General features: G+C 39.6%; 2 protein-coding genes and 1 pseudogene across 3 annotated transcripts; 1 reads left to right on the top strand and 2 right to left on the bottom strand.

The window, feature by feature from the left end:
- Positions 1 to 281: 281 nt before the first annotated feature.
- Positions 282 to 6639, bottom strand: LOC143283438 (large ribosomal subunit protein eL18-like). Its single transcript, XM_076589679.1, has 5 exons — positions 6573 to 6639; positions 6362 to 6448; positions 2511 to 2618; positions 1120 to 1218; positions 282 to 464 (listed from the first exon to the last, which is right to left on the bottom strand). Exons 1-5 carry the CDS (start codon positions 6573 to 6575, stop codon positions 297 to 299), a joined length of 465 nt encoding a protein of 154 aa, XP_076445794.1. The 5' UTR covers positions 6576 to 6639; the 3' UTR covers positions 282 to 296.
- Positions 6640 to 10145: 3506 nt separating this feature from the next.
- LOC143294797 (5S ribosomal RNA) lies at positions 10146 to 10267 on the top strand (annotated as a pseudogene).
- Positions 10268 to 16488: 6221 nt separating this feature from the next.
- LOC143283425 (uncharacterized) lies at positions 16489 to 20674 on the bottom strand. Of its 2 annotated transcripts, XM_076589664.1 has the most exons (7): positions 20378 to 20674; positions 19471 to 19617; positions 18887 to 19223; positions 18607 to 18742; positions 18030 to 18104; positions 17078 to 17151; positions 16489 to 16591 (listed from the first exon to the last, which is right to left on the bottom strand). In XM_076589664.1, exons 3-7 carry the CDS (start codon positions 18930 to 18932, stop codon positions 16578 to 16580), a joined length of 345 nt encoding a protein of 114 aa, XP_076445779.1. In that variant the 5' UTR covers positions 18933 to 19223; positions 19471 to 19617; positions 20378 to 20674; the 3' UTR covers positions 16489 to 16577. The 2 variants fall into 2 exon arrangements, 1 of the variants encoding a protein (XP_076445779.1); XR_013055404.1 differs by lacking the exons at positions 16489 to 16591; positions 17078 to 17151 and having other exon boundaries at positions 18078 to 18104.
- Between the last annotated feature and the right edge of the window lie 7127 nt (positions 20675 to 27801).

Below are 27801 nucleotides of genomic sequence, written 5' to 3'. Positions count from 1 at the left end.
AACACACCCAAATATGCATCCTTGAAGTGGATGACACTCAACTGTGTGGTCCCAGTCTCCCCATTTAAGCCTACAGCACACTCAACTCTGGGTAGGAGCCGGCCACGGGCCAAAAAACCCAACTTTGCTGGGATTCGAACCCGCGTCCTCCCAGCCATCAGTCCGCGATGCTAACCACTTCACCATGGCAGCTATTTCCTTACAAAATTTATGCACAGCACAGCAACTGTTACTAAACCATGCAAAAACTGCAAAACGTAGACCAGTCAGTTGTAAAGATAGGGTCTCAACAGGACCTAAAGAGCACAACACCTCGCCACACCACAAGAACCATACACACCTTGCATCAGCACAGTGTTCTGTCCCTTGGGTGAACGCAGGGCCAGCTGGTCAAAAGTGATCAGCTCACCACCGGCCTTCAGGATGCGAGCACGAGCTCCGGCAGTGGCTCTCAGGGCACAAACCTGAAAACATGTGCATTGTATAAATGATGATAGATACTCGCTGCTTATGAACATCATCAAGCCTATTTCAATTTCTAATAGTCAAATGTTTATGTTTAATCAACGAGCATTATTCTCAAGACAAGAAAGGTGTCACATTATGCAAAGTTGTTACCGATCATGAAAGTTATCTTTTGCAAAAAATCTAAATTTATCATCAACATTCTTTTTAAAGTAAATCAAAAAGAATTTCCATCACTTTACATTGGCAACTGGATAAAACTGAAGTAAAAACCACTGTACCACCAGCATGCTAATTTTTAATGCACCAACGTTTACTGTAAACTTGTTTTATATGAAATACTGAATGAAAGATGATACAAGAACTCACACAGTTCCTGTTCTGCAAGTCATTCCCTCATTCAAGTCTAATGTTAGTGAGAAAATGAAACAATACCTAACACAACATTCTAAGCTCATGTATGAAAAAACATTATAAACCAGACTTAGTGATGAAATTATAATGTTCATTGTCATTTCATCTGCATACAACAATCAGCTGTTGTGCAACCCTTTTCGTTTGATACAGAAGAATGTGTACAACTAAACCTTGTGACAAACTTGAATATGAAGGTTTACTCGCTCTACCTTGCAACAACTCAGAACACACAATTACCTTCAATTTAGGAACCTTGTGGATGCGGACATCATCAGTGACAGTGCCAACCACCACCACCGTCTTTCCATCACGTCCTGGCTTCTTCATCATCCGGGCCTAAAATCAGTCAGGAAATATACATAGAACTTCTAAAAAAAACTCAACACTTTTTTAAATGAGCACAACTTGCAGACAGACTCACCAAACTGTTACAACATAATAACTAATATTGGATCCCTTACAAGGTTCATATTCACAATTCCAATAGATTTAATTGAATTTTCAAGGCAAGTTTTCAAGCGATCAAAGGGGCAATGTGCAAAAATAAGTATGTACCTAAAAACCTTGAGGCAACTGAACTCAGCTGAACAAGCACAATACCAGCTGGTCAGCCAGTGAGCAGCGAAGTTTGTATGTTTGTAATTCAACAAAGTCTTCAAGCTAACCATCAAGGTATTTTCCCTCATATGGTTGTGCAGTATTTCATTTCCATGTGATATGAAACTTGTCAGATGACGGTGTGTTCTGTCCTCTAAACTTCCTTATCCAGTCTTTGTCTAAGCAGGCTGATAATGAAAAAGAACTGGAACTTGAGTAATCACATGAAGCTGTCTTGAACAGTTTTGGCGGGAAAACACTTCTGTCAATGTACTGCTGACAAAATTTGTTATCAGTGCTATACCTGGCAAAATGCTCGTCTCCAGCTGCGCATTTTCTTCATATGTGATTGACAAATACAAATTGACTCTTGTTCAACTCTTACAAAATTAATACTTTTCTTATCTGTACCTTTTCTTCTTCCGCGTTCATGGGCTGCAACTCCCACGTTTACTCGTATATACGCGAGTGGGCTTTTACATGTAGGACCGTTTTTAACCCAACATGTGGGCAGCCATACTCCGCTTTCAGGGCTGTGCATGCTGGGTATGTTCTTGTTTCCATAACCCACCGAAAGCCGACATGGATTACAGGATCTTTAACGTGCGTATTTGATCTTCTGCCTGCCGTATACACACGAAGGGGGTTCAGGCACTGACAGGTCTGCACATATGTTGACCTGGGAGATCATAAAAATCTCCACCCTTTACCCATCAGGCGCCGTCACTGTGATTCGAACCCGGGACCCTCAGATTAAAGTCCAACCCTTTAACCATTCGGCTATTGCGCCCGTCATCTGTACCTTTAAACCTATACACAGGAAAGTTGGGTTTTTTCATTAATTGAAAAAAAAAAGTAGTAAATACCACACACAAATGCAACACACACCTATTTTTGTTAACTATCCTGTTAATGTTATATAATAATTAAGAAATCACATAAAAATCATTGAGGTCATGTAATGATCAAGGAAACATAAAATCTTACTTATTGATACCATGCCATGATTAAGAAACCACATAAAATCTTACAATCTTGGACAGTGCAAGTGGAGGACGGTTCGTCTTGCTCATGAACAGCCTTTTCAAGATGATCTTGTTGAACTTGGCATTGGTGCGACGAGCCAAGAATCTGTACAGCTGTCAACAAATTTATCATGTAATGTGTCAGCATCATTTCTAGAAATACCACATAAAATGGGAGCACAAAAAGATATGCTTTGGTCTTCCAAATACTTGTATTTGTTTGAACATGTGCAATATGTATATCTTAAAATAAAATGCTGCTTCTTCTTCGTTTGTGGGCTGCAACTCCCATGTTCACTTGCATGTACACGAGTGGGCTTTTACGTGTAAGACCGTTTTCACCCCGTCATTTTCGGGGGTGTGCATGATGGGCATGTTCTGGTTTCCACAACCCACCGAACGCCGACATGTATCACAGGATCTTAAACGTGAATATCTTCTGCTTGTGTATACACACAAAGGGGGAACAGGCATAAAGCAGGTGTGCACATATGTTGACCTGGGAGATCAGAAAAATCTCCACCCTTTACCAACCAGGAACCGTTACCAAGATTTGAACTCTGGACCCTCTGATTAAAAGTCCAACGCTGCGCCCGTCTTAAATGCTTCAAAAATTTGTTAAACATCTCAGTAGTATTAATATATGTCAATCTATGAAACGCACTTGCACTCTTTGAATGATGAATAATCGTTGAGAAAAAATACTGAAGACTGTTCAGACTGGTTAACATCAGGAAAAAAAGGTTTTAAATAACTTTCAATAATTTACACAACTCTGTGAAGGGAACTTTCAGATTTCAAAAGACCAACATTTTCAATGCCTTCACTAATATGACTATCAGATTATTCATTGAGACCAGAGCCAAAATACTCAACTATCGTCACATTCATAGACAGCAATGTGAATCTACCATGGTGGCAGAATAGAATTCTTGCCCAGAATCACCCGGGCACAAAGTTAATCAAAGTTATGAAAATCTGAAATTTTCACTAATAATCATTGCAGAGTGCTTGAAGAACTTTCCAAGCTGAACTAAAAACAATACAATAAAGACAGGAATTTTTTTTCCAGTCAATAATTGTTCTGGGGTATGAGTACAGCAAACTTCCACAGCAAAATGTTCTTGCTGAACTTCACATAATGCCATCCTCCACTTTACAGCAATTATGTTAGACCTCACACAATATCTGCCATTGCTGTCTTGGCTGTTTACAAGCCCATCATATACACATTGTCCTTCAAAACCTCTAGTAACCAACCTTGCTCTAGAAGTAGGATCAACAGTCAGAATCCACTGTGTTGAGACATTTTTGTCCTGTGTCCAACAGTAACATATATACTTCAAATTTCTTCCAGCTTTTTAATTCTTTATGTTTGGGCTCTTTGAAAACTTCTTCGAGGAGCATCACGGTTTCACTAGTATAAAAATTATCATCCTTCTAAACACTCTCCTATGCTGAAATTCAATGTTCCTTACTCTCTCCATATCCAGATTCTCTGTATTTTGATTGGGTATACTCCAAGTAAAAGCAGTCACTGTTCTTTCCCTTCACTTTAACTGCTCTACCCAGCACTTTACTAACCACAATATTTCCTGTGTCTACTTCATAATTGACTGCCTCTGTCTGAATACTACTTTGTCTACAACACGAACTTCAATGTCCACAGGTTTATAGTTTATTTTATTTAGTACTATGCCTGCATCAGAGATCACTCCTGAACCATTCGAAATGTCAGTCAACAACAAAAAAATATTCTCATTTCTACAGAGTTCATACAAAATTGCCATGGCAAATTTCCCATTTCTGGTTTTTCAAATACAGGACAGTCACAAGACATTTGTGAACTACGCAATTTTCTGATAGTTACACAAGTTGAATGAAAAGGGGTCTGAGAAAGGAGAGTTGATGAGCACATCATGTGCTATTTTATATGAATACATCACGATGACACTGAAAAATGTTTCTCTCCCTCCCCCTTCTGAGTAAGTATATCAAACTATAAAATATGAGTGTAAATGCACCTGTTAAAATAAACATGAAAATAATAGAAAACTGATAATATTAAAGATGTTCCAACTCCAAGAATGTGTATATTACATTGTGTTGCATTCTGACTGCTTATTCCCTGCTGCCAATGCATAAACACTGTCAAAATATTAAAAGATTTCTTATCTGACAATACAATGTTTTTGCACCATAAACGTGTCTTCCCCAGCAAGACATGGTTTTCTTCTTCCAATCTGGAGTCAAGACAAATTTTAAAACTTTACTAACAAAAAACAGCCTCAGTCAGTGACTGAATTGAGCTGTGTGCCACAAGTGCTTAAAAATTATTAGAGTGAATAAAGCACATCAAGGAGAAGCATGAGCAAAGGAAGCAGGGCTCAACTTCTGGAGACATTTTCCCTTGCAACACATGTGGGAAGTGCTGCGCATCCAGAATCGGCCTCTTCTCCTGTATGAGGACACCACCAACTGATAAAGCCTGCCTGCCTACTCCATCAAAGCACATCAATAATTATACCTGAACCCATTTCCTTCCTGGGGTATTCCAATGCTTGTGTGTACGGTACTACCTGGCATCACTATGATTATGAATACATTCAGTGAGATACTTTATGAAAGAATATAAAAATCACATCCCTGAAACACATTTTGTTTCAAAAGCTGTGCATCACAGAAAGAAAGCAACTTACGTAAAGGAGGAGTGTTAGTTATTATCTATTATGGTGGTGGTGTGTCCATCGAGATCGATGATGACCATCGATGTCATCCAGATTGAAAGGTCATTTTGGATGACTGATGACTTGCGCGATGAGTTTGTTTAAAGTGAAGAGGAGTTGCGCAACGTCGACCTCACTCTCTCGTCCGGGTCCACCAATTTCCAGTGGCAAGACTAAGTCGAGACGACTGGAGGATGAGCACGGATGCAGTGGATGACCAAGATATCCTTTCGGTGTCTCATCTTGCTCTCTGCACTCCACAGTGCGTTGCTGTAACCGCCTTCCTCTCCGTTGAACCGATAGGTTTCTTCCGCAGATTCTGCCGGATCCAGACTTCGCATGCATGGATAGACACACCCCGGGGGCCAACTGCGTGTGGCATGCACACAGCACGGTGGAGCTAGATGGCCGTCGGTGGCTCTCCTGAGCCGACGCCCTTTTATGGATCTCCATAAGGGTGTCTAGCCACCCGCCTCACCAGTCCCAGAAGGGAGTGGTGGGAGTGCCGGTTTAGTCGTCGGCAACCCGACCCTATCTATTATAGTGACAAAATAAACCTCAGTTATTAGTTGGCTTAGTTTCATTTCTGTGGGAGAGTAGATGTGGCAGCTAAAATTCAACCACAGGCTTCAACTGATGTCCGATCGACCATGACATTTCATACGGACAGTGGGTGCATTTGGATACACTGAAGCCTGACAAAGTGAAATAGAGCTCTCATAGTCTGAGGTTCATATTCTGCCAGCCTGAACATCATAACTCCATGGAACTCCGGTTTCGGCACTAACCCACGTGCACTCAATCGCTGGGGTCTTAACTGTCCGGACCTCTTTGAAAAATCATCAGAAACTATAGACATCTAGCTTCAAAACATATTACTCGTTAGGGTCCGAGCCTCTCAGCGTTTTCGGAGCTCATGAAAATCAAGCTTTATTAAGATGCCACACATACATACACCACTATTTTCATGAAAATATTGTGTAGCTCCGTTCGATGGGATAAAGCAGAAAAAAAGACAATGGGCTCGAAAACTCAACCTTTGCAGCAACTGGACTGTCGATCGTAGCTGTTTATCATCACCAAAGGCCACTGGAGATCAACTATTTTGTAAATATAAGTGTTTCCACTTACCTTCACGAGGAGTCGGAGGTAGACATCCTGTGACTTGGGTTCAGTACGATGAACCTTTCGGTCGTTCTTGTGGCAAATATCGATGCCCTGAAAACACGATAAATATACATGTTACTTTCTAAAGAAAAGATGAAACATAAAAGTTCGAAGTTGTGCCGATTAAATCGGATATTTTCGGATTGTTAATAGAAAGGCTCGTGCGTGGCCTCACCATTTTGGAGTCGTACAGGAAGAGGAAGAACACAACGGGTTTGTGGGAAAATGAGAAGTGCAGGAAACGAAAGCAAGTTCTAAATTACGCATGCGCAGAAGCTGTTGGCGACGCTTTTGCAAATTTTGTTCAGTTTGCTGTTTTTTTCTTGTTGTTTTTACTTGAATAAATTAATTTTAATTACACTTTCATACAACACTTTTTTATTAGTTGAAGTATGCTAGGCACATTCTCTATAATTTTTGGAATACAATTCTTGTTTTTCGTATTCTTCTTCAAGCCATACAGTTCTCACTCAGTTTCAGTTTCAATGTGTCGCTAAAAAAATGATAAAATAATGATAATAAGTGAATAAATAAGAGCATATACCTGATCTTCGCATAAACCCAACGTGTTGATCAGGCCATGAGACCGTACGCAAGATAAAACATTGAAATGATAAGTAATAAAAACTCCATGGTATTCAGTAGATAATGAATGAGAAGAACTGAGACTGATGAAAAATAAAGATAAATTTAAAAGATTTTTAAAAACGCGTGCACACTGACACCAGCCGTGTACACACACACACACACACACACACACACACACACACACACACACACTTAAACACACACACACACACACTGACACACACACACACACACACACACACACACACACACACACACACACACACACACACACTCAAACACACACACATACACACTGACACACACACACACACACACACACACACACACACACACACACACACACACACACATTCCGCGTACGCACGCACTACGTGCATACTGCAATAACCGTCTGAATTTGATCATGATGTTACAAACACACGGACATGCCCATGCGCGAACGAGCGCGCGCGCACACACAGACACACCGAGACACACACACACACACACAGACACACACACACACACACACACACACACACACAGAGAGAGAGAGAGAGAGAGAGAGAGAGAGAGAGAGACTCAATAGACTCCCACAAGATCAGTACCGCCGCGCCAGTGAGCTGATGTTGGCAAGTACATTCATGAATACACCACACGTTCTTCACTTGCAGCAGGTGGTCAACACATCTATCTTCGACAGGGCATACTCGTTTTCTGGTAAAAATCTCTATTCCACTATTTAAAAGCAATCGACGTCGCATATTAATTTTCAGTTCCACTTTTCTGTGTTACTTCTGTGCATGTAAACGCCTAAATAAACAATTTTCATGTAAACAAAATTAGAACTGTTTTCACATAAATCATTCGGATTCATTGCGAATCGTGTGTGTTTGAACATAGATTCAGAGAATGTGGTGTTTCTACCAGTGTGTGAAATGGTTTCGAAACAAGTCAACTCATGTTGTTTGATAAGACTGATTTTATTTGAATACTTGTTGCATCAAAAATTGCAAACAACAATGTTCAAAGAGAAAATCACCCCCTTAAATTACCTTGATTCTGGCTTATGCTATCTTGTGAAGTTATATCACGAAATGATGTATTGTCAGTTCACGTGACAGACGAAGTGTGGAATGAAAAAATTGTTGCATCCGAAAAACACGTCAGTCCTTACGATCTTATCGTTTTGCAGAATTTGATTAGAACAGCCACATTTTACATCACACAAGTTCTGATAAACCAAACTGTGCACTGATTGTAAATGCTTTTTTAAAATTAAATTTGAAGCATTTCACGTTTAGAAGTGCTTGAGATGAAGTCAAGTGTTACGTTTGGACAAGGAATACATGTTCTTCCGTTCTGCTTTACGCAGATAATAAAATTTCTTATTCTTAGTTTTTGTTTTTGTTGCTGTTGCTTTGTTTTTGTTTTATTTTATTTTTTTCTCATGGTTTTACTTTTATTACATTTTGTTTTTCTGTAAACCTTCAGATTTGTTCACTGTGAGGATAAAGCTAATAATTTTTCTGTCTATTGATCGAATAAAAAGACACAAAGAACCCGGTACTTTTATCGTAATTATTCAGATAAACAGGATAACTTTTGTCAAGTGATACAAATAATACTGTTCCCATTTCATAATATAATGAACAGTAGTACTTTAAACAGTTAAACATTGGATAAAATTCACGTGAAAATGGAGTGCCTGCTATGTTTCTGAAAAAAATAAAATCATCCAGGGTGGGTAAGTTAGTCTAGGTATTTTGGGTTCCATGCTACATATGTCATAAGTTTTCAGGTAATCATTGATAAAATACATAATTTTGCTCAGACTTTGATTTCGTTGCATGGGATAAGGATTGCATGATAGATTCATTATCAGCATTATTATGAATCCAGTAATTCAAACATCTATGGTAGGAAAGTTAGTTTGGGTAGCTTGGATTCAATGTTACACATGTTACAACAAAGTTTTATATAATCATTTGAAAGAACACATGATTTATTATCATTATTAATATTATCAATATTATGTATTATTATCCGATTATCTACATCCCACGCTTAATTGACGTATACTTCGCCAGGGTTCATGGGTCACATTTGCAAATATCGGTTCATTTCCAAAGAAAAAGATGTATTTCATACCGTTCTTTTCACATCAAGATATGATGTTGGTCGATTTTACCATCATCTGCCTTCCATACTATCCAAATTAATTGTCTGGACAGTGCTCCCACAATGTTCATTCAATCAAACCTGGTTAACATATATTTGGATACTTATATTCTACATGTTAATAAGCAGAGCCTCAAGTATTTCCTAGTTGTGCATTGCGTAAAATGTCAACAAAATTGCACTGAAGAACTAAACAGTCTCATGCTGAAACTGGAAACTGGAAACCATTCATAAAAGCAAATTTGCGTCTTCTACCAATTTAGTATAAAATACATGAAATTGAAAATGTTTGTTTCCTTTTGACCCCAAAGATCTATCTTACTAACTCTCTGTACAATATCTGTTGTCTGCCGCAGTATCCTGCCCACAGGACAGCATCAGCGCGGCAGCAGTCAGTCACATGTACTGTACCGCGCTACACGCCGGCTTTTTCTGATGACCAGCAAAACGCGCTTACGTAACCTTCACACTGTTCTTGCCTTGCGACTCTTTGTAAGGCGCTCTCACACGGGCAGAAGCAATAAAATCACACGAATCTTGACATTAAAAATCAAAATCTAAGTATGTTCCCGGCCCACTACAGTGGTAAACTTTATATCAGTGTGATCAGTATGATTCATTCAGTTTATCGTAAAAAGAACGGTTTTGTTGCTCACATTTGGACCTAACACAAAATTTAATTTATAGATGGGAATCCTTGCGTCCGTCCCCACAGAATGTGCGTGAATCAGTGATCATTGTCACCCCCTTTCCTCAAGGTACTATTCGTCAGAGCATGAAGAATCAACACTGATCAATAATTAATTAATTATCACCACCAGGTGGCATCGGTGGTCTAGTGGTAGAATACTCGCCTGCCACTCGGGTGACCCGGTCAATGCACGTTGATTTTTTTAATTGTGTTGGCTGCTCTCAGAGTGCCAATGCGCTGATCATAGTTACAAAGCAACTGGCCAGCCAAACAAACATGCAACACTGCGAAGCAAATTAATTTTCTGTGAACAGCCATACTACGTTGAAAACACCGGTTCTCGTCCGATGATCACCTAAGTTAAGCAACGTCGGGCGCGGTTAGTACTTGGATGGGTGACCGCCTGGGAACACTGGGTGCTGTTGGCATTACTTTTTTTTGTGTGTGTGTGTGTTTTGATATTTGTGAAACTGCATGTTTGTTGCATATATGTTGTGCATGTCAGTGTGTGTGTGTGTGTGTTTACATTTACTTGCTTAGTTGTTTATTTATTAATTACCATTTTTGCCTTTATATTTTTTTAATTCATTTTTTCACTGCATTTTTTAAATTTCATTATCTGCTTTTTATGTTATTCGTTTATTCATTTTATTTGTTTATTCAGTTATCCATTCATTAATTTAATGATGTATCAATTTTGTATGTACTTTTTGTTTTTTTTCTCTTCAAGGCCTAAGGGTTGGGTTACACTGATGGTCAGGCATCTGCTTTGCAGATGTGGTGTTGCGTCTATGGATTTGTCTGAACACAGTGACACCTTGAGTAACTGAACTGAATTCACCCCATCTCGTGAGATAAAGGTCATATCCAAAAAAAGAATATGTATATCAAGAGAGATGGATGGGTGAATAGATAGATGAGGTTGGTCGACTGATATGGATATGTGACTTTTTGTGAGTGTGTGTGTGTGAGGTGGGTAGGTATAAAGATAATTATGGTACGCCGTGTGTGTGGTTGTGGGGCATGCGTGCAAGGTAGGGGTGGGAGGAGGTTGAATGGGTTGGGGGGAGGGAGAGGGCGGGGGGGGGGGGGTGAATGGGGTAGAGGACGGTTTGTGTGAAATTTGGAACGCAACAGAGAAGATTGGCATTGCCCATTGCTCTTTGTGAAAAGTTTCAATTCTGTGATGTACCGTGATGTACTGAATCTATAAATAGTACAACGGTAAAGCCAGTCGCGCTATTATTAACGCGCTGACTGCCTCCTAACTGTTTCTAAGAATAGAACGTGTAGAGCGTGTCGTTTCTGTGTAGTGAGCTCTCCTGTGAAAGGAAAAAAGGAAAATGTACCTTACATGGGAATAAATATTACAAATGGCGATGTTGTTTCTACTACTAACATAGGGTTTCACAAACAATTTTTTTTTTTAATGTAGATTGAATTAAAAAAAAAAAAGTATATGGTTTACTTTGATCTCTTGTTTGGGTCATTTACTATTATTATTATTATTATTATTGTTTTTAATGAATATAGCTTATTTTGATCACTCACTTGTTTGGGTCATTTATTTGAGAGGTGGTATGAGATTGTTTTGAAGGGATGTGACTGATCACACTAAACTGACCACACGTTCAAAGCTTTTGTGAAGTGGAGGACACACAAATCAAGCTATCCAAGTCTCAAAAGAAGCACGTGTAAGTTACATCACATACGTGAATAATTAACAGCCCCAGGTGGCTGTGGCTGTCAATCACAAGACCAGTCGGATTAAATGTAAGTCATTTTGCAGAATTATTAGCATGAACTATCCAATTGGAACTCTCAAAATAAGCAGGTGTTGTGAGAGTGAATAATAATTTCGCACAAGTGGCTGTCTGTCAAGATACAATGCCCATCAGTACTCAGTGTGCAGGATGACTGGTTCACTGCCATGCATTACATAGTGTATTGGCGAGGTGGTAAGAAGGACAGGCATCATGTGTGTGTGTGTGTGTGTGTGTGTGTGTGTGTGTGTTTATTGATTTCTTTTGCTTCATATGTAGTTCTCTCTCTCTCTCCCTCTCTTTTCTCTGTCTCACACACACACACACACACACACACACACAGAGAAAACCAAACAATTGTGGAGAAACATTCAACAAATGAAAGCATACACATACTGTTGTTCACTGTGGCTTTATTGTGCACCATTCATGTATAAAAATTCGGACAACCCCTGCGCCCCCCCAGCTCCCCCCCTCCCGACACCCCACCTCTGAAAAAAAACTGCAGAAATAATTTTACACACAAAAAATAGAGAAAGAAAGGAGAGAAAAAATTAAACAGTGACAAGCACAGAAATCAGGAAAAAAAGAGAAGAGACATATACATTAAAAAATTTCACTGGGTGAAAAAAAAAATCACACCTGCTCAAAGGAAAACAAACTGATCACCATCTGTTCAGTCATGGACTACCACATAAAATAAATATAATTTATAACATAAAAATAAAATCGCAATGCTGATCAGTATAGTGCATTCCTGCCAAGATTTGCACTTGGATCTCTGACTGAAAAACAGTCAGTGTGTTGCTGTTACACCACAAGAATTGGAGCACTCTCTGGTCAGCACTCAGTGTCTTTTCAGTGTTCACATATTGACAAGCAGCATACAATGTTTACAAGGGTTTGGCGTTTTGGATATCACTCACTGTCTTTTCAGTCTCTGAGTTCACTTGTTGACAAGCAACAAATAAGTGCTTTGGTTTTGTTTGTAGATATCACTCACTGTCTTTTCAGTCCCAATGTCAGTTATTGACAAGCAACATATAATGAGTACTGTTGTGTTTTGTGGATGTCACTCACTCTTTTTCAGTCTCTAATGTCATCCCTGCCGGAGTCTGCACTAGTTGGGTCACAGTTAAGTATGTGTAATTAAATGTCACTTTTTGATGAGCAACCGGGTTTTTGTTTTGTGGAACACCAAACACAAAAACATTAAAAATATTAGTATTATGATTATCAAAAAAAAAAAAAAAAAAAAAGAAATTTTTAATAAAAAAAACAAAAAAACAAACCTAAAAACAGAATTAGAAATCAGTATGTTGGCAGGCTGGAAACATTGTAGAGGTGAGTTCACAAGAGCATAAGTCAGGGGCAAAAACACTTCTGAATGAAGACTCTGTTTCACCTTCACTTTTTCAAGGAATTGAACAGTTTATTCATTGATCATCATATTTTTGTTTATGTTGTCAGTTCAGTTTCAGTATCAACATTAGTTGGTTTCATTTTGTTTCACTTTTTTGACAGACTGCGGCCAGGAAACGTCACTCTGTAGTTGGCTGAGCTGAAAGCGCAAGTGGATTTTTATAGTCCATGGAAAAGAACAGAGACAGGGAACAGCACCAAAAAAAAAAAAAAAAGAGGAAGTATATCAGTCTGTGGGCAGGCGGCTGTAAACCTTGCAAAGACGCACAGAATCAAAGGTGTCAAGTGGCATGATCAGAGACAGGTGGAGTTCTGGGGGCAGTGGCAAGTGGAAGGTGGCAGTGGCAGGATCAGTGGATGGTAGTGCAGGATCAGTGGGTGGTAGTGGCAGGATCAGTGGTAACAGTGGCGGGACACAGCCTTCTGCCACAGCCACCAGCACTGATCCAGTCACCACCACCAGCACTGCACCTGTCACTACCACCCACTGATCATGCCACTGTCACCACTGATCTTGTCACTACCACCTACTGATCCTGCCACTACCACCCACTGATCCTGCCACTGCCAGTACTCCGCCTGCCACTGCCACCCACTGACCTTGCAGCAAGGGAGGCTTTTCTTTGCGCTTTCCATTGCTCAACAGGAATAACATCCACTTCGCGTCACCACCAAGCACCAGACACCTGCGTGTGAGCCAGTTCCCCAGCCACTTTTTTCAACCGGGGCTCTTTACACTTCCCACAAGTGTACATGGGTGTGTGCCGCTTGTTTATTCGCACGTTCTCCCCAGCTTCTTGTCTTGCCAGCTGCTTCTTCCTATACCAGTTGGTGGTTTTTGGAACAGGCTGGGAAGGGACAGCAGTGACAGGACGGAAAATGGTAGGGACACCCGCATTGTCATCCTGCACCCCACTCAGCACCAGGAAAGCCTGTGGCTGAGTGGTGCCGGCTCCGGTGTCTGGCAGCTGCATAAATGTGACTGGAATGGGGACCGGCGCTGCTCTCTGTCGCACAGTTGGCGCGGACCCTGCAGTGCTCTCTGGCAGGTGATAGGTGTGGCGATCCTCCTCACCGCCCACATCCAGGGTGGAAGCCAGTGGAAGTGCTGGGGGCAAAGGCTCGTTGGCTGTCAGGGCAGGAGGCTGGTATGGCAGACCCTGCAGTAGGACCTGCTTCTCCTGCTCTTTCGCCTGCTTGTTAACCCTCTCAAAACAGAAACCTGAATACTTAACAGGGCTTCTGGTATGTTAAAAGTCTTAGATCCACTCCAACCACATACCCTGTCCCATCTCCTCCCTGATTTTTTTTTTTTTTTTTTTTTAGCTAAGAGGAAAAAGCCAACAATGCAATGATGACAGTGGTGACTGCTGTAATGATAATATATATATGACAGTCAGTCGTGTTCGACTATAACCATCAGAACAGCATAGGAGGCAACTGCTGTTCCGACTATTTGGGCTATAATTTTATTATAGTGGAGAGTGTCTTGCCCAAGTACATCCCCACTCTCTCGGCCAAGTGGGTTTTAGGACAGTCGGCGTTGGGATGGTTCCCAAAGGCCAACTAGCCCACAAGGCTGCAGCACGAAGAGCCAGTGCAATTTTGCCTCCTAGTTTGAGAGTCATAGTCCTTCACAAAAGACTAAGCTGTAAATGGTTTCCCATTGACTGGAGAAACCATTGATAATACAGCTCTCACTTTGCTTTTGCCCCAAATGTAAACTTATGTCAATCTGTGATATAAGCCGAGTGTTGGGCCTTAATATATATACAATATTCAATTACAGATCTCCAATTTATTATTTTGAAGTACACAATATTCTCAAAGGTGAAAATGCTTGCAATTTTGGTTGTAACAAAAAAACAAAAACAAAAATATGCAGCCTGTAACCAATGTGTGTCATATCTGTCTTCTTTGTTCTTTACAAAAAATACATAAATATGTTACGTGATGAATTGTATCTGTACCACTGCTATGTATATATATACACAGTAACAAAAAAACCAAAAAAAATCAAGGAATAAGAATATATGGAAAGGAAGAAATATGGGGGTGCGAGGGAGTCTTACTCTGATTCTAAGTGGTCCCAAACTACTGCCAGAGGATTATTATAAAGCTGCACTTGTGGTCAAGAAGTGGTTAAGGGAAATAACCCTTCTTCAGGGCAGTCAATCCTAACATCAGGCTGCTCTGATTGGGGATTTTCACTGTTCTGCTACTTGTTATGTGTGTGTTCTTGGTACTGGCAAGCTTATACCAGTCTAAACTTGTACACTGTTCACTTACCAATCCCTGACAGTGGCCTGGTTGATATCTGGCAGCTGCAAACCAGTGTTGTCCATCACCAGTGGGTTATTGAGCACAAGGTTGCGGTTACGGGCGTAGTCTTTTAGAATGAATGCCCAACGCTCAGTCCGCTTGCCTGGCACCATCACTGGTGATGGATGCAGCAGGCACAGCTCCCTGACCAGACTTTCCAGCAGACAGTTGCTGTCCACTCTTGCAGCTGGACCCTGGCTGAAGCTGAGGTGGCACCTGGAAATATGGATGTACTAGTATGTCAGTGAACAAAATAGGTGGCATAACTCTTTCTGTCAACATTTTTATCACGTTTCTGACATAAATATAGCAGCCTTTACTTCCTGTGAGTGTACAGTGGGTTGCGTAGACAAGGAAGAATGTTCCATTGTCACCATCATTGTTTTGTGTGTGTTGTTTTCTGAAAGGGACAAAGAGAAATATACATCAAGCAATTCAAGAGTTCGAAATAATTTTCTTTCTTTTCTCAACAATATCAACATAAAAATCTAAACTACTACATTTTGGACAGAAAGAATTCAAACAATTAATTTTCATTGATACACGCAGTATGCATTGTACAGCAAACAGCTTTGTGACAAAGAAAAAAAAAGAGAGAGATAGAAGAATGCTTTCGCACAAAGATAAACAGAAACAAGAAACCCAGTAGGCACCAAAGCAAGCAGCAAGAAACGTCAAATGCATCTTTCTTGTGTGACACTCCATACACTGATACACACAGCAGAACACAGCAGTGGTGCAAACACAAAACTAGGAAAAGTGAAAGATGAGACTGTGAGCATCAAAACCTTCACACCAATGTTATGTTCACCCCTCAGCAGTGAGATAATTCATCATGAAATATTGCTCACTTATCTGTTCTCCAATGAAGAGTATAAACACAGTAACAGATGACAAGCTGGAAATGGAAATATATTCTACATTTGCCACCGCCAACATTCAGTACTTGAAAGGATCACAGCACAGAGGCAGAACAGAGATACATCCATTATCATACATGAAACAGGGTACATGATGATGACTACACACACACACACATACACCAAAGGCTTCACTCTGCTACAAATGGAGAAAAAAAAATTTAAAAAAAAACCAAAGTGCTAAAGAACAGCAGTATCACACACGCACACCAAAGGCTTCACTCTGCTATGAAGGGAGGTAATAGAGAAAAAAAAAGTGCAACAGAACTGCAGTGTTACAGAGTCTACTTATTACTTACCTCTTGGTTTCTTCAGAAATAAATAGCTGAGAAAAATAAATTCATCAGTTCAAAAACTTTATTTATTTATTCATGCAAATCAGTCATAAAAAAGCCAGATTAAGATAGCAACTAAGTAAATCACAGAAAAAAAAAAATGATTCAGTTGCATCATTCAATGTTGAATAAAAGAAGTCCTATAAATCAAAAGACAAAACACAAAAATTGATTCACTTTCATTATTCACAGTTAGAAAAGATCCAATCATTCAAAAAAAAAAACAAACAAAAAAACTGGTTCACTTGCATTATTTACAAAATTGATTCACTTGGATTGTTGACTTTTTCTTCTTTTTTTTTTCTCGCATAAAAAAAAACAAACAACATTCCTTTCAAAAATACAAAATAAAACTACTAACCACTCAAACAATTTTTTTTTTTAAATACACTTACGTACAATATTCACTAAACATTATCAATTCATCCCTCACAAAATCTATATTTCATTTGAATTAGAATTTAACAGCAACCTACCAACAGGTTCACAGGCTCCTCCACTGCGTGATGTGCCCGCCTGTGGTAAAGATGTTGGGACACTCTGGGGAGGTCTGCAGACATAAGTTTACAAAGCAGTTAACTTTTCACTCTCCCTTTACAAAGGAACTCATATCCTTGCACAACACGACTTCCGACAGCTTACTTCACGTCAGCCTGCCACCTATGTTCACCACAAGCATGGCAACACAGTGTAGCCTGGTACTTTTTCAAAAGCGAAAGAAACTGCTGTTGAAGTACACTAATGACTGTCAAGATGATTTCAATTCACAAAATTAGTTGGTGTCAATTTTTTTTTTTTTTTTGTTGGGTCTGTACCACCTACACTTTCACATGCCTCACTCAACAAGGATTTTTCATGACAAGGATTTTCCTGCCAATACAGTTCATCAAAAAACAATCAAGTGATTTATTTTATTGCTTTGCACTATCAATTAACTAAATTCATAATTAGAAAGTTTTATAAGTCTGAGCCTTTTCATTCTTTTTAATTTTTTTTTTTTTTTTTTACATATATCAGCAACCAGTGTCTGGAGATGTAAGGGAGGTAATCTGCCACTTACAAAGGAGTTAACACTCCCTAAAAGTTTGACAGGATTTTTTCCTCTGAAATTATGCTTACTTGTCACACACTCACCACGATCTACCTGTGGTCTGATTCCAGTCATGTGCAAAATAGTAGTCTGTCAGAACAGATGGACGTGACAGTTGACACTTATGAATATTATTTCCTTTTTAAATGCCTGAGCAAATTATTTTTGAGTCTTCACAACTACAGAATGATAAGCACTGCAATTTCATTCAACAGCAAAACACAAAAAACAACAACAAAATACATTCTCCCTAGTCTACTACATATTTACATTCCTGTCAGACATACCAACAGTTGCAGCATTTTAGTCTCCTCTCAGTCCATCAAATGTCCACATACCTGTCAGATGTAACAGCCTGTGTAGTCACTGCACCAGCAGTCTTCACAGTGGCTGTGGCTGCTGGAGTCCTTGATCTGAAAGAAGAAGTATGTTTACTATAAGATAAAAGAACATTAACAATGACCAAAAATTTAGAAGGGGGTGGGGAGGGGGCAGGGTGGAAGGGGATGGAGAAAGAAGTGCAATACCATTCACAAAATAACACAAAAGATTCAAGCAGCAGTCTCATCCATGTATACACATCTACAAAAAAAAAAAAAAAAAAGAAAATCTTTTTAATGGGGTCAGATGCCTGACATACACATAAACCCAACACGTTGGTCAGGCTTTGAAAGCAAAATCTACATAGAAAATAAAAATAAAATAAAATAAAAACATAAACTAAATAAAGAAATATATGAATACACTAAAACATAGTGAGTGGCTTATGAAATGAAAGACAAATAATGACAGATAAATATAATAGATAATAATGCACTGCAAGAAATCCAAACTCAACTGTATTACATGCAGCCGTAACTATATCATCATACCTGATGACAGACACCATGTCATTGACAGACAGACACTACTTACAATGCAGTAGCGGGAACTGTCTGCTTTCTCTCTCTTTTTGATGGACCCTGGCCACCACTACCACTTGGCCTTGAGCTTGATGGGTCCTGCCCTTGTGCAGCCGATGATGGCATTGATGCTGCTGCCTTACTGCTGCCTGTTTAAATAAGAAAAGCACCACACACATTACGGACTGGTTTAATAATTTTTCTTGTGATATATGTGTAAATCAATTATGTCGAATGATTAATAACACAAATTTATGTAACATATTTCACAATATTAAAAATTGTACACTTACTTGTGGTTACAAGAGGACTTGGCCGAGCCATACCCCGACCCATCATTCATTCCGTCTTCTTGCAGGTTATGAGATATTTCCCCTCAGGGAACATACGCATGTACTCCCGAAAACGGAACTTGTTGTGTGATTGGGGGTCATCAGGCTGCTCCTTTTCCCCCTGCAACTCCATGCTAGCAACAAGCCAGGCACAGTGTCCAGCATCATTGCTTATGGCCCACACAAAAGACTGGCCTTTATATCTGCCGAACTGGAATGTGTGCTGACGAAGAACATGTTTTTCGTTAGTCACATCACCTCCCAGCTGGCGTACTTTGGCCTCTGCAGCATTCCTCACCTGTGAAACAAATGAACTTGCAGAATAATGCTGTTCTACTTCCTTACCATTCATCTGAAATAAAATGTGTGATAAACTAATATTGTGAAAAGCACAATGCGTCCAGTGTGTGTGTGTGTGTGTGTGTGTGTGTGTGTGTGTGTATGTGTGTGTGTGTGTGTGCGCATGAATAAATTATTCTAATTCATTAAATATAAATCAACAATAACAAGGACAAAACGACAAGAAATACAACAGAAATCCTGACCTGGGATGGTGGCAGTTTCCCTGGCTTCTTGGCTTTGTTCTGCTCTGTGGCAGCAACAGCTGTGCAGTCTAAGATCAGAGTCTTTGGAGGCCCTGTGAATCTTCTCCAAGTGGGGAGGAGAAACTTTGCTGTAGACAACTCCATTTTCTGTAACAATTGAAATGCTTCACTTCAACCACTGTAAGTGTAACATTACCAGGAAAAAGAACAAAAATGTTCATCAGTAAGGGTGCACATAAATGTGGTGAGTAATTCCAGTTAATGATAATCTGTAGTGAGCTTTCTGCTGAACATTTGCATAAACTTAAAAATAACAGGTATGACAAGAGAGAGAGGGAGAGAGTTTACTGTAAGACAATGGATCCGGTTATAGACACTACAACAAAATGGACCTGGGACTTGGGTATATGAACAGTAAATTGAACAGATTGGATGGCATTCTGATTCAAAGTGACGATACCATTCAGACATTACATTGACGAAACATTACGAAGGCAACAATGATCACTTCAAACTGGGGAAACAAACACATTGACGAAACATTATGAAGGCAACAATGATCACTTCAAACTCGGGAAACACGCGCGCGCGCGCGCGCGCGCACACACACACACACACACACACACACACACACACATTGACGAAACATTATAAAGGCAACAATGATCACTTCAAACTCGGGAAACACACACACACACGTACACACACGCACACCGGCACACACACACACACGCACACATCCCTACTCAGTTGGACTCCCATTCATCTCATACTGTTTCAAATTTTAACATAATAAATTATGCTGTGAGTTATGATGGGAGACGAATGACAACATAACCTAATTACAATAATTTAATGCGTCATATGAAGATTAGAATTTTGAAGAAGAAAGCAAACAATAACTCACAGATTCAAGATAATAACACCGTGATCACACAATAATAATAGTTTCAGTTTTCAGTTTCAGTAGCTCAAGGAGGCGTCACTGCGTTCGGACAAACCATATACGCTACACCACATCTGCCAAGCAGATGCCTGACCAACAGCGTAACCCAACGCGCTTAATAATAGCTTGCCGTAATTATGAATAGATGTAAGGTTGAAAACCTTGCAGCACAAAGCACGGTTTTATCAGGCAATCTTACAATTATCGTTAACTGCACTGCAAAAATCAACGTTTGTTTACATCTGGAAGCAAAATGGCTAACAGTCAAGCTGGTCGCGTCTCCCCAGACAGGAAGTACACATCTAATAATTTTGTGTCGTTTTTTAACACATCGTACGTTATTCAGTTTCTTTTGATTTATTCACAACGTATTCCGTTTTGTTTGCAATAAAAAGTACATGCTGATATTTGTATTTCATATTACATGTATGCTGTAGTAGTAATTTGTCACACTTTCATGATAATTTTGAATAAATAAGGAGCAAAGTTTCGAATGGGCAAATCATACCAGTTTTTCAAGATGGCGGATCGGATGACAAGTCATCGCTATTTTTAGCAATGCAAATCTGCTTTCACGAGCATTTTGATTGGCGGAGGTTTGAGAACAGGTTTTCCCTATTTGAAAACTTTATGTGATTTGATTGGCTGCTTAGCCGTTCAATCTCTCAGAGAGCAACGACAAGTTTTAGTGGGAAAAGGAGAGAGAGAAAAAAAACAACAAAAAACAATAAGAAAACTGACAAACGAAAGCACATTGAAAACATAAAAATTATGATGAGGACATTAGCCTGAAGTAGAAAAAAAACGGTCAAAATATTCTGAGAATCATCATCGGACCTATATATTCTATAAGTTAGCTTGTAAGTACAGACAAAATAAATGAAATAACAAACCAAACGACCTGAATCCAGTGATCAGGTTAAGCTGAGAACATCTGACAGATCTAAACACAAGCATAATAGCAAGGTCAACGTTTGCGCCTGACAGTCGAAACAAATAAGATAAACAGAAATGAGATGAAAAACCTATAAGACATATTTGGCAATTCAGCGCGATGGAATGTCATACTAACTTGGCAAGATAGAAAGAAACATTAACGTTCCACGGCGGATCCCATCATGTTCGTCCCGTGCTTTGCAGAAAGGAATAATCGAAAAGTAGTTGGAAACGCAGTGCAAAACAGAAAAGCAGCCAGCCGCCCCGTGGTATGCTGAAACAACGAAAGAACTCATCCGATGTTATCACCATTGTTTCAGGCGTAAAAAAGTAAGCTATTGATTATCCAGTGTAAAAAATGGTGTTTGACAGAGTTGTTGGTTTGATTCTGATAGAAGAGAGAGGGGAGTTATGCAGGGGGGATATAGGATCAACTAATGATGCACTCACTCACTCTCTCCTCACATCAATAGCAGGGCCACATGGAGTGGTTTTCATAGAGTGTTTACTTTTACAATATACATGGGAAATCAGCACACACACTAAGCAGTTCACCCTACTTAGCAAAAGCAACACACACTAAGGCAGCACACACTGCCTACTTCAAGTACTTCCTACAAGCAGCGCAAAGTAAAAAGTTCACCCTACACCTAAAGCAGCACCTATAAGCAGCACACCTGGAACACAAACACACAACCAAAACCCAGGTCAGGTAAAATCTAAATATCCTGACATCACTGACATGAAAGGCCTATACCCTCTCAGCACCTTTCATCACATGTCCCCCAGTATGCACTCTTCTAACACATAGATCTATGTGAGGTAATACAAGCTTCCTCAAGCTTACCTGCCACCAGCAGTGACATACCAATTACCATACTGTGTACAAAACATATCACTGACCAATACAACCCTGTGTTCCAACTCATGTTACCAATCATTCAGCTAAACTGTGTGTTACCATGACCAAACAAATCTCCTCTTTGCCTTCACAAAGTGTCCCACTGACACAAGTACATGTGTGGAAATCATTACTCCCAACATACCTCTGGTAAACAGCAATATGCAACCATATAGCACTGACCCTCAGTGCTCTCATTATTAACCAACTCATTAATCTCATTAAAATGTGCTTTCCCACTTTGTCTGAACAAAGTAAACCACTGACACAGCACAACTCCTACACATGTTACCACAACTACCAACAAATCAAACATGTGTTCCACAACACTTGCTGTTACCCCCATGTGCACACACATGAAAAACCCTCAACACACACTGACAATGTGTTAGCCTATAGATCTGTTCAGTTCACACTGAACCAACACCACCTACTATATACAAAACAAGTAAGTAATACATCAAAAATACAGAACAAGATATCTGTAACCAAATAGAAGGGGGGGGGGTCAAAAGATTTAGGCCAGTACTTCTCTCAGTGGGTAGCTTTCACACATTAACCCCTTTTCCTTCCACAAACCACAAGATTAACTTAAACTGGCTGTCCACCAACACAAAACATTGTTTCCCAACACAACTAAGTTATCAACATAACATAAAACCATTACAAGTTGTGTACTCACAGCCCAACAAGGATTTCCTTGTTCCTCACATCACTGATCAGTCAGTCACCCTGTGTCAGTCAGTTCTTCTGGGAGACAGCTAAGAACTGGCTGTGCTGACTGGTTTTATCCCTTCCCCCAACATACTGTGCATACTAATCTAAGCTACAACACTCACTCCCCTAACTAGCTGAACTAAAATAACCAATCTTTGCTTGTCCTAGTGACGCTATGTGAATGACTGACAGATTCACTGCTTAATCCCAATTCGTCCAATTCAACAGATTGATCTGATTCGCTACACCAGCTTGTATTATTCCTTAACAAAGCTTTCAAAATCTGCTATGTGTACTTAAAACAAGAGAGGCAAGGCCTTCAAGACTCACTTGTGATACACTTTAAAAAAAAAAAATCTAATCGTTAAAATGTGTTCTGTATTTGTTATTATAAAGCTTCGGGGTAAAAGAAAAAGAGAGAGAAAAGAAAAAAAAAGTCCTCACGGCAGATTCTAACCCCGCGTGTTCGGGTGAAAAGAAACTGTCTTATCCATTACACTATTGTGGCTCCTTAACTGACGTTCAAAAATATAACAAAAAACATGCTTTTTTTAAAGGGCGATAAATTGATTCCGGTATTCCCAGTGAGAACGCTGTTTAAATCGTATTATTCTGGTGTATCTTGGGCATTCAAAAGTCTTTAAGGGCAATTAAAAATTCTTTTTTAAGTCCGCGGTAAAGGAGACGTGGTTGCCGCAATCACACTGCAACATTTAGCCGTTTTCTCTGGATCTAGACAGGGTTCCCAGGTGGTGGGCATGAAGCCAAAAAAGGACCTTTAAAGGACTTTATAAGGACCTCAAATCAGTTTAAAAGGACCTTTGCCGACATGACTTTACAGTACACCCCAATCTATTTGACATGCAGAACAGCAGACACTTACCTCTCATAAACGGAAGAACAGCTAAGCCCATTTGACTGTCGTATTTAGTCTTTGCAATTCACGTCACTGTTGGCTAGGCCTAAGCAAAGCAGCAGCAGCAGGCATGACTCACAGCCACTGTACCACGCTTCGCGTCTGCCACCAAGCAGAAAGCGCACTACTGTTAGGGCCTAGGCCTATAGGCTGTATCCTCCTACAGTAAGTACTGAGTTTCAGACGATCGCGTCGGCATCTTTCAACGCGCTTTGCAACTTGCGGTTTTGGTGTCGAAGGTGTTTCAGTTTCGTTCTCAAGTCTCTTTCTCTTCATAAAACAGGACTTAACAGTACCTTTCAAAAATTAAAAGGACCTCCTGATGAGTTAAAAGGACCAACTTGCTGAATCAAAGCACTTAAAAGGCCTTTTGACCAAAATCCATTTCCTAAGGACTTGAAAGGACCCTACGAACCTTGCTAGATAGATGTACAAGTTTAGTTACACCCTGTTGACAGGGTCGATTCAATTTCTCTTTTATGTTCATTCTAGTTTTATAGTTTTAAAGTTGATATGAAAATTGAGTACTTGTCAAACTAATAACATGTAGAGCCAAGTACAAGTACTTCTAAACGTCATATGAAGTGAAAAGGACTTCATTTTGAGAAAAGTCAAGGCTGGAAATTTTTGCGTTTCATCTATTCAAGGGTATTAACTCTCATGGCAGTTTGGGGCATAATCCAGTAAGTGATGAGGCGTTCACAAATCTTTCTCTGAATAAATATTTAACGGTCTCCTTTTCCAACTTTCCATCACATGTTATCGAGTATTGTCGATTGAATATAGGATTGAACAGGCAGCTCAACAATTTGAAACAAAATGGCGTCGTTCGCGTTCGCGAAGAATATGAGCACGTGCTTTGAATATGTATAAATATGTGTACGCAGTTGATTTTTGCCCATGACCTTCAGGGCTCAACCAATAGATCTATAAAGTCCACTCGTCGTATTGATTTTAGTATTTTCCTAAAAAAAAAAAAACACTTGGGCGAATGAACATAGTGAAAGCCCTGTACGCTGAGAGTAAAACACACAAGCTTTTTATGTATTGAGTATAATTTCAAAATGTAATGTTTAAGATGAGAAAGGTCAGTTTAAAGCAAATTAAGCCCCCTAGCATTAATTACAGATTAACTTCCCTTCTTTACTATCTGCACCAAAGACATGCAAAATAAATATAACTTCCATGCTTAGCAGAAGAAGTTCCTGTTTGAACAAAAAAATGACAAAAATGACTGCTATTGTTGTTGTGTCAGAATATCAGATCAAAATGCCAAGTTTAGAGAATAAAAAAATGTATAAATATAACAGTAAATTCAGTCTGCATATAATTTGGCTTCTTTTTTTAATTTTTTTGTGCCCATCCCAGAGGTGAAATATTGTTTTAAACAAGATGACTGGAAAGAATTGAATTTTTCCTATTTTCATGCCAAATTTGGTGTCAACTGACAAAGTATTTGCAGAGAAAATGTCAATGTTAAAGTTTACCACGGACACACGGACACGGACACAGACAACCGAACACCGGGTTAAAACATAGACTCACTTTGTTTACACAAGTGAGTCGAAAAGGAGAAGGAAGACAACAGAGATGCAGGCGAAGAAGAAGAGGAAGAAGCAGAAGAAGAAGAAAGCATTCTCTTTAGAGATAAAATGAATTTGTTAGAGTTTACCACGGACACGCCTCAATAACTGTAATTATAATAATCTGATCAAAACAACGAAGCAACCTATGCACTTATGTGGAGGGGACCTACAGCCGTGCACTGAATACCAGGCGTGAGAACAGCACAAACTTTACAACCAAACTATGGCATTCAACATGCCAAACTATGGCATACATACACATACCCCCCACCAGCAACCCCCGCCCCACACACACACATGAACAAGCAAAAAAACAAAACAACCAAAAACAAAACAAAAACAAAAAACCCAAAAAACCGGAAGATTATACAGTTGCTCGATTGACTTCCAAAAAGCCTTTGTTACTGTTTGGCATGACGGATTACTGTTAGAATTACACATAATAGGAAGAATAGGGCATTGCTTTAATACAAAAAAAGTTTATCAATAATAATGCTACGATATGTGCCTGAACGAATCATGATCTTTATTGAGAATTCCCTGTTTAAAATGGACTCATACAAGGTAATAAACACAGTCCTACACTTTTTCACATTTCATTAAATATATCATTAACTCCCTACAAGATTCATTCTCTCCAAAAATCCTAAATCCTATATTTCAAAGTGTAAATGGGATAATCGTTAGCTTGATTTGAACACATCTAAAACAATACTAACCCATAGATATAAAACAGACAAGCATATAACATTGGAAACTTAAAACGTCAACGTTTTTTTTTTTTGTTTTTTTTTTTTGTTGTTGTTTTTTTATGTAAGTAAAGCAACACATTTCAACAAAGCAGTGTTTATATTTTGTGACACATGTTGCTGAACTGGGCAATTTATCGATTCAGAATACAGCACTTAGAACAAAAACTAACAAATTATGTAAGCCCCATACTCTCCATAAAATAGGAGACAGGGGCATTGTGTTGTGTTGTGTTATGTCACATCTGATTTCTCTGTGTGAATTTTGGGCTGCTCCACCCAGGGGAGAGCACATCACCACATTGTAGTGCTATGTGGAGTGATGGCCTAGAGGTAACGCGTCCGCCTAGGAAGCGAGAGAATCTGAGCGCGTTGGTTCGAATCACGGCTCGGCCACCGATATTTCTCCCCCTCCACTAGACCTTGAGTGGTGGTCTGGACACTAGTCATTCGGATAAGACGATAAACCGAGGTCCTATGTGCAGCATGCACTTAGCGCACGTAAAAGAATCCATGGAAACAAAAGGGTTGTTTCTGGCAAAATTCTGTAGAAAAATCCACTTCGATAGGAAAAACCAATAAAACTGCAGGCAGGAAAAAATACAAAAAATGGGTGGCGCTGTAGCGTAGCGATGCGCTCTCCCTGGGGAGAGCAGCCCGAATTTCACACAGAGAAATCTGTTGTGATAAAAAGAGATACAAAATGCAAATACAAATACAATATATCCTGTATACCGTTCTTCGCTTTTCCTGTCTGCAGGCATTTTTCTTGTTTTGGTTCAAAGTGGGCTTTTCTACAGAATTTTTCAATGGACAGGCCTTGTGTAATCACGAGTTCGTTTAATGTGTTAAGTGCATGGTGCACATGGGACCTCAGTTTAACATTTCACCCAAAAGATTAACACCTAGACCACAATTCAATATTTAGTGGAGCGGGGAAGTAAAAATCGAATCCGTACATGAGATTCGAACTCCTAGACACTCGCTTTTTAATCGGGCGCATTACCAATAAGCCACCGCTACACACACACACACACGCGCGCGCATACACAGAGCTCCCACGACACACACGGAAACGCAAACACCCAAATAAAGAAGGTTTAGCAGTAAACAGAATCGAAATGTTAACGCGTGAGAATGTTAAAACTGGGTGGAATGTAAGGAACAACTGCACTAAGGAGTTAAAACAAAATTTATATACACCCAACTACAACTATGCAAAACTGCACCTACAAGTAGCACTAGAATGGAATTAACTCCACCAACCTGGGAAATCTGTTATATTGTGGCATTCAGTAACGTTGCTTTTGTCCTCGGTATTGTTCTTCGACAATCTGTTATAAACGTCCTCCCTGTAGCACTTAATAAACATACCCCATTTCCCCTCGTCAGTGGTCACGAAGGGGAAGCCACATAAAGTAAAAAAATAAAATAAAATAAAAAAAAACACAAAAAAACCCCACAAACCATCCCGAAAGGAATCCAGCGTATATTGCGAGGACTACTGTCAAATCAATAAGCACACCCATTGCGCCACAGCAAAACGCACGTCTATAGTTCACATACACACAGTCACCAAC

The sequence above is a fragment of the Babylonia areolata genome, chromosome 1, assembly GCF_041734735.1.
Source record: "Babylonia areolata isolate BAREFJ2019XMU chromosome 1, ASM4173473v1, whole genome shotgun sequence".
Lineage (NCBI taxonomy): Eukaryota > Metazoa > Mollusca > Gastropoda > Neogastropoda > Buccinidae > Babylonia > Babylonia areolata.
The sequence above is the reverse complement of the archived record's forward strand: the minus strand, read 5'-3'. Positions and strand labels throughout refer to the sequence as shown.

Excerpts from the sequence above, each read along its gene's own strand:
- LOC143283425 (XM_076589664.1), bottom strand. The coding sequence starts at position 18,932 with ATGATGGGTCGGGGTATGGCTCGGCCAAGTCCTCTTGTAACCACAA. Across the intron at positions 18,743-18,886 it reads AAGTCCTCTTGTAACCACAA|GCAGCAGTAAGGCAGCAGCA; the intron begins GTAAGTGTACAA and ends TTATTTAAACAG. Across the intron at positions 18,105-18,606 it reads ACAGTTCCCGCTACTGCATT|ATCAAGGACTCCAGCAGCCA; the intron begins GTAAGTAGTGTC and ends TTCTTCTTTCAG.
- LOC143283438 (XM_076589679.1), bottom strand. Across the intron at positions 2,619-6,361 it reads ACCTCCGACTCCTCGTGAAG|CTGTACAGATTCTTGGCTCG; the intron begins GTAAGTGGAAAC and ends ATTTGTTGACAG. Across the intron at positions 1,219-2,510 it reads CACTTGCACTGTCCAAGATT|GCCCGGATGATGAAGAAGCC; the intron begins GTAAGATTTTAT and ends GACTGATTTTAG.